At 33.7% G+C, this 6938-nt stretch overlaps 1 protein-coding gene across 1 annotated transcript; it reads right to left on the bottom strand.

Annotated features, from left to right (window-relative positions):
* Nucleotides 1-3348: 3348 nt before the first annotated feature.
* Mppe (Metallophosphoesterase) lies at nucleotides 3349-6594 on the bottom strand. The gene is made up of 8 exons (XM_017638000.1): nucleotides 6318-6594; nucleotides 6119-6248; nucleotides 5952-6061; nucleotides 5043-5142; nucleotides 4682-4844; nucleotides 4111-4591; nucleotides 3760-4056; nucleotides 3349-3580 (listed from the first exon to the last, which is right to left on the bottom strand). The coding sequence occupies exons 2-7, from the start codon at nucleotides 6142-6144 to the stop codon at nucleotides 3869-3871; spliced, it is 1068 nt and encodes a 355-aa protein (XP_017493489.1). The 5' UTR covers nucleotides 6145-6248; nucleotides 6318-6594; the 3' UTR covers nucleotides 3349-3580; nucleotides 3760-3868.
* Nucleotides 6595-6938: the final 344 nt, after the last annotated feature.

Here is a 6938-nt window from a genome sequence, read left to right as displayed (position 1 = left end):
CATAAGTGGCACACAATATCACTATGAAATGGCGTGCTATAGATATGACTGATACTGTAGGTATGCACATACCAACGCGAAGTCAAATGAGCGTCCTTCCAATCTTTTGANCTTGTATCGGGTTTGTCTGAGAATGAACTATATTTTGATTGAAAATTCTTAAAAATTAATAAATAAACATAAGTGGCACANGAATTTGAAAATTTGTTGCACTTTTTTGTAGCTTTCTACAAATTATTAAGCTTGGGCTTGTATCGGGTTTGTCTGAGAATGAACTATATTTTGATTGAAAATTCTTAAAAATTAATAAATAAACATAAGTGGCACACAATATCACTATGAAATGGCGTGCTATAGATATGACTGATACTGTAGGTATGCACATACCAACGCGAAGTCAAATGAGCGTCCTTCCAATCTTTTGATCTATCATAATTCATAATAGGCAATTTACGCATTCTGCCTCCCACACAAAATCACATGCACAGGTGTACATGTACTCGTATCTATGTATGCACTTCCAATGACACATACCGTTGCAAGCTTTTTCCGGCCGAGCGAAGGAGCCGGAACTACCTCAGTCATAATTTGAGAGCTCTTGCGTCGTTACGAAAAATTTGACTCTGTGCGCGACCGGTTTAAATCATTGAAAAAGTGGTAAAAATTAGTGAAATTTATTTAAATTAATGTTATTTCAATAGCTTATATGCTAATGCATGTGTGTAAAGTGAAATTGAAAGTGTAAAATATTAAAATGAGTGAAAGAAGAGTATTTGAAAATATTTGGCAAATCTCTGCCAAGTGCATGGTATGAAAAAATGGCAGCAGTCATTATGTGCTTTGTTGTTGCAAGGCTTGCGCCGCAGTAGCAGCGCGCCATTTGGCGGCAAATGCTGCAAAAGCTCCTATATTTCGCCTGTGAAAGCTTGGAAGTTTTGTTGTTTGTGTTTTTTCATGTTTCCTGTTTGCAAAAAGCATTAGTGATGTGTTGTGCTTAATTCGCCTTTTGCACTGACATCATGATGCGTATAACAAAGTGTCTGTATGTGCCAACTGCAGTTTTGAAACGAAAAATGTATTACGCATTCAACTGTTTTGGGTTTAAAGGTGAGTGTCGCTTAAACATACTTATGAACATACATTTAATTACATACACTTGTGATCAGCTAATTAAGTCAGCAACATTTTGATAAATTTTGGCTATTTTGCTTTCGTTTATTTAATGTTTATTATTTTCCCACAAAAGTATAGCTCATTATATAACAAAAACCATATAAATTCAGATTCCAAATTCAGCTAAATTTTCAACTTTTTATTCAGATTTTGTAGAAATAAATTCGAATTTTTTTTTGTATGAAAAAAATGCGTCATGAAATCAGAAAAAAAATTATTACAAATCAACACGATTTTTTAGCAACTTAAAACTTGCACTTAACTACCCTAGAATTTAATGGGCTATTAAACTGCATACTCTAAAAAATCTGAATAAAAAGTTGAAAATCTAGCTGAAACTTTGAAGATTTTTCATAATTTTTGCACAAAGTTTGAAATCTGGATTTATGTGGTGTTTTTTAAATAATGAGCTAGACTTTTATGGAAAAATAATAAACATTAAATGAACAAAAGAAAAATAGCAAAAAAAAATGTTGCTGGCTTAATTAGCTGATCACAAGTGTACACACATTTTTAATTTAATTTATAGATGAACGAATTTTTGATTAACGTTTGACAAATGTGCATACATATTTATGAATGTACATACAAATCGTAGTTTAAAGTACAAAACCGCGTATCAACAAAATGCAAAACCGCATATCAAGATAATGCAATGAGGTTGCATAAATTATTTTCCGGAATGTAAAAACACTTATATTTAAAAACGGTTCTCTTTTTTATAAATCAATNTTTAATTTAATTTATAGATGAACGAATTTTTGATTAACGTTTGACAAATGTGCATACATATTTATGAATGTACATACAAATCGTAGTTTAAAGTACAAAACCGCGTATCAACAAAATGCAAAACCGCATATCAAGATAATGCAATGAGGTTGCATAAATTATTTTCCGGAATGTAAAAACACTTATATTTAAAAACGGTTCTCTTTTTTATAAATCAATCACATTTCTGGCTACTATATTTCAGGACAAATTGATAAGGATTGTGCCAAGAGCTTGTGGGAGCAAATCAGAAATAGTCCTCCAGCTCAAAACTTTACTAACAATTTTGTCACTAAACCAGTCGGGTTGGTCTTGTGAAAGATTTGTGTTTCAAAATTAATAGTGACCTGTCAGCAATTTCGCAGTGGGCTCGTGATAATTGTCTTTGTCTAAATGCTACCAAGTCATATGTGTTGCCAATTAGTAATAGTGTAGTACATGTGGAAGATATTCCAGAACTGTTTGTTGGTAATAGTGCCTTCGTTGTCATTTACTCCTTTGGAGACAAGAATAAAGTTATTTATTCAACTCATTGTGCCGCAAATAACGTACTCTGAGCTTGTTTATAGCAAACTTGATTCCATTTCGTCCCATAAAATAGAAGTTGCGTTTAATAATGTTACGCGTTACGTCTATGGCCTAAGAAGATATTACCACATCTTTTCATGGAAAGAAATTGTATATTTATATTCAAGCTAATAAAATTCCAAACCCCATACGAGAAGTTAAAATTAACAAGGTCAAGCAGGCATCATAATCTGCAGCCGGATTCCAGCAGTGGAATTCTGACAATCGCTACGCTAAATTTCCATCGCCAAAATTCTCTAAATAAAAGCACGCGATAAGGAAAAGTAACAGATGCAATGTGTAATCAACCAAAGCTGGCAGTTTGAGAGGCCAGTGTTGGGAAATGAAATTTTCCTTCAATACGAAATCTATACAAAAACTTTACTTTTCGACTATAAGTTGTATCAACTTTTTAATTTGCTCATATATTTTCTTAGTACATTCCCTTCAAGACCAATGATTCATGATGAGTATTCATGAGAAAGTTTTCTTGTTCATGTACATACATTTACGTATTTTACACTTTTACAAATTGATAAAAACGACAACTTTTAATTTCTAATGTTTAGCAGTAAGTTTTAATTTTAATTTTAGTTAATTAACTAACTTTTTTAATAATTTTAACTGATGATTGGTTTAGTATTAAGTATTTTAAATAAATATATATTGTCGTTTAAAGAATAAAATCGCGTATCAACAAAATGCAAAACCGCGTATGTGAGGCTCCATAATTTTATTTTCTAGAGAGTAATATTCAATATTTCAGCATATTTCAAAATGGTTCTCTTTTTTTTATAACGCAATCGCATTTCTGGCAAGTATATTTCAGGTCGAATGGATAAGGATTGACCCAAGAACTTGTGTGAGCAAATCCAATTTTTGGCAGCAAATGTCAGTTACGCAGTTTTGCAGAATGATGATACGCGGTTCTGTACTTTAAACTACGAAATATATATAAATATTATAGGTATTCATAGAAACGCGTAAATGCCTCGTAACCGCGAAAACGTCGAAAATAACCCTATTTTCTATACAAAATTAAGTAAGTTTACGAGGTTTACATGGTTACCTCATTTGCGCGTTACGAGGCATTTGCGCGTTTTTTACTATTTTGCTATCTAATATTATGGGTATTCATGGAAACGCGTAAATGCCTCGTAACCTCGTAAACCTCGTAAATAACCATATTTTCTATACAAAATTAAGTAAGTTTACGAGGTTTACATGGTTACCTCATTTGCGCGTTACGAAGCATTTGCGCGTTTTTTTTTTACTATTTTGCTATCTAATATATATCAGTTGCTTATTGGTCTTTGTATATACATATATATATTTTTTTTCAAAGTCTTCAAAATCTCTAAAACTGAGTTACGCTTAAAATACGATTGTATGCCGATTGACGTTTGGCTACACGAAAAGGACATCGTGTCATCATTCGAAACACAATAAAGCCACACAATGATAGAATTAGCCAAAACAAGTATAGAAATAGGTAAATAAAACGGCTGGGCTGCCAGAGAACTGTGTATCTAAGTTGGTAATTTTCTACAATTAAATTTTCATTATTAAAAAATCGTCTGCAAACCGTTATTAAGTTACCTAACACAGCATATCCTAGTCCCATCTTCGTTTTGCCCATGCGATACGAAGCTGTTGGCACCATAATCTCCAAGTACTGATGCTCTCTTTCTTTTAGGCCACGCAAATCAAAGTGTCGTACCGTCGACTCATAGAAATTCACTACGTGAGTCGATGGATGTATGAAAATCCTGGATTCATGCCAGTGTCCAGAAAATATGACATGTGGGTCTAATTCGCTGAGCACTGAACGCAAAAGTGGCCCACCTCCAATAAGAATTGGAGCATGGGATATTCCAACGCGCAGCCGTTGTTTGTTGTGCTCACGATCTGGATTCGTAAAGTCGAGCATCATTCGGTTGATTTTGAAGAAACGTAACATATTTTCGTAATCGAAGAGATCCTCACTTTGAAAAGCTTCTTCGAAACGATGCACGTTCGAATTTGATATATATTCACCATCTTCGCCGCCAATGTCATTATCCCCCGGCACATGAATGCGCTGCGCATATGGAGATATTAATTTAAACTATATACATACATATTTACATTTGTTGAGGTTTAATTTCTAAAACTTCAAATAAGAACTCACTTTTACATCTGTGTGTGTGTTAAAAATGCGATGAAAACGTCTTACATAGGCATCGAAGTCTTGCTGTGTGGCAATACTACCCTCGTCCAACAGATCACCCAAAAAACAAATGATATGTGGCTGAGTGAAGTGTAGCGATCGCTCGAAAGTCTTGCGCAAATATCTGTAACAAATATGACGACATAAAGAACCATTTTTATTATTCGATACGAAAAACTGAAACACAACTATCCGGTTAATTAAATTTTGTTTCACAATTTTTGACTGAAAAATTAAAATTCGGGATTTAACGCGATCTGTGTTGTGCTGGCTTAATTTCTATAAGGCTCGATAAGGTTTAGAACTTTAAGTTTCTGCTTACCTATCTGCATCATAACGGGATATCGGGCTCCAAAAGCCTTTTTCGTAAGAATTGCCAATCAGCTGTGGATCAGCCACAAATAATATACGCGTACAGTTGTCTGTTCAAATAATAAGAACATATACAGACAAATAAATAAACATTAGATGCCTTATTTTCTCCATACAAAGTATTTCAGATCCTCCCCCGGGCAGCAGAATATGAAAATAGTACGCTTAGAACTTAACAAAATGAAAAAAATAACCACTACTGCAAACACTTCAACAAATTTTAAAGTATGTCAGACCTGATTGTACTCAACGTGGCTTTACTTAAACCTGGTTTACTAGCGCAAATATAAATCAATTCTAAATCTGTTAGCTGTTTTAAAAACTACGTGAAATTAGCTACAATCTAAAATTTTAATTTTAGAAAAATTACTATCTGGAAACCCCTAAGAAATAAATTTAAAAATTCATGAAAACTAATACCATAGTCATTTTAGGCCGCGTGTGCAAGTTTCTGGTTGGTTGTTTGCAATAACTAAGTACGCCATTCGCTTTAGCGGCATATTTGTCATGGAGTTGGATATATTTTTTTCTTTCTTGTGCAAGATGAATGTTTTTTAATATGAGGACCTAAACCTACCGCAAAACACTCTTATAAATCACATATTTCGGAGTAGCTCATCCAGTTTTTGCGATAATGATTTTTTTTCTTTTTGTTACGTTCTTAGCTTCCTATTTTCATAATCTGCTGTCGGAAGGATGATCTGAAATACTTTATCAAAATAAGGCATCTAATATACATATGCACATATCGTTACCTTAATAAAGCCCCTTTCTAATCTTTTTGTTATCAAGCCTTATTAAGGTAACGATATACACTAGCTGGCATAGCGCGCTAATATTTGTAAAACTATACATTTACCATATTCACAATCAATTTGTTGCCAAGCAGTCTGACTGATGTAGTATATAATAAATTCGTTGAAGAAGGCTAGCAGTAGTGTTAATGATATGAATCCACGCAATACTAATCTAAAATATAAAGGCTCTTTAAAAATATATTTTTGTTGCAATAACGCATGTACATACCTATTAATCAGGCGCAGTGATGCCATTACTTACATCTGCTTTTTAAGCAATATTGATATTATTTTCAATATAGTTCGATATGCATACACTAACGATTACGTAGACTTCAGCTATTCAATTTTGCGGAAATCTAAATGATTTAAACAAAATACAGTAAATAGGTTTTGAAATTATGTATATATATGTAGTAAATAAACACCTGATAAGTTAAGCAGAACTGCGTGAAATACTTCTGCTTGCACGAAATTCGTATCTTGGTTTACTGCTGCAATTATCGATGAAATACGAGTATATTTTGCCGGCACAGCCATCGTACCTAAATGAGTAACACCAAAAACCAATCGCACCTACCCCATTTGCTATCATATACAACATTTTTACCCACGACGCGTCACTACTTTCATAATTTAATTAAAGAACATTGCGCTGTATTTGGTATGTGTGCAAATAATTATGCTTTTATTGTATTGTATTGTCTTGGGNTTTTGTGGTGCTCTCCATTGTTGTTTCCCTCTCCGTCTTTTGGTGATCCGTTGGCATGAAGAAATGAGGCCAGACGTTCTTATGCTATATGTAATCAGCTTTATCAATGCTGTTTTGTTAATGGTGTTCGTAAATAGCATCCAATTGTTGCCAGCTTGTACAGAAATTGCGGTTCCGGATGGAAGAAAACTTATACTTTTATTTTGAGGTGGCAGCTCTCAGACCGTCTTCACACATTCCATTTCAAGTGGATATGCTTTCTGGTTATTTTTTACAAGTAGCAGTCATCAGCCGTCATCGATTCGCCAACAGTTAGCGAGTGGCGAAACGAACGAAC

Source organism: Rhagoletis zephyria, unplaced genomic scaffold (genome assembly GCF_001687245.7).
Source record: "Rhagoletis zephyria isolate East Lansing unplaced genomic scaffold, Rhagoletis_zephyria_1.1 Rzeph_scaffold_23021, whole genome shotgun sequence".
NCBI lineage: Eukaryota > Metazoa > Arthropoda > Insecta > Diptera > Tephritidae > Rhagoletis > Rhagoletis zephyria.
This window is presented reverse-complemented; position numbering and strand designations above follow the sequence as displayed.

Excerpts from the sequence above, each read along its gene's own strand:
- Mppe (XM_017638000.1), bottom strand. The coding sequence starts at position 6,144 with ATGGCATCACTGCGCCTGATTAATAG. Across the intron at positions 6,062-6,118 it reads TCACTGCGCCTGATTAATAG|ATTAGTATTGCGTGGATTCA; the intron begins GTATGTACATGC and ends TTTATATTTTAG. Across the intron at positions 4,845-5,042 it reads TCCCGTTATGATGCAGATAG|ATATTTGCGCAAGACTTTCG; the intron begins GTAAGCAGAAAC and ends TATTTGTTACAG.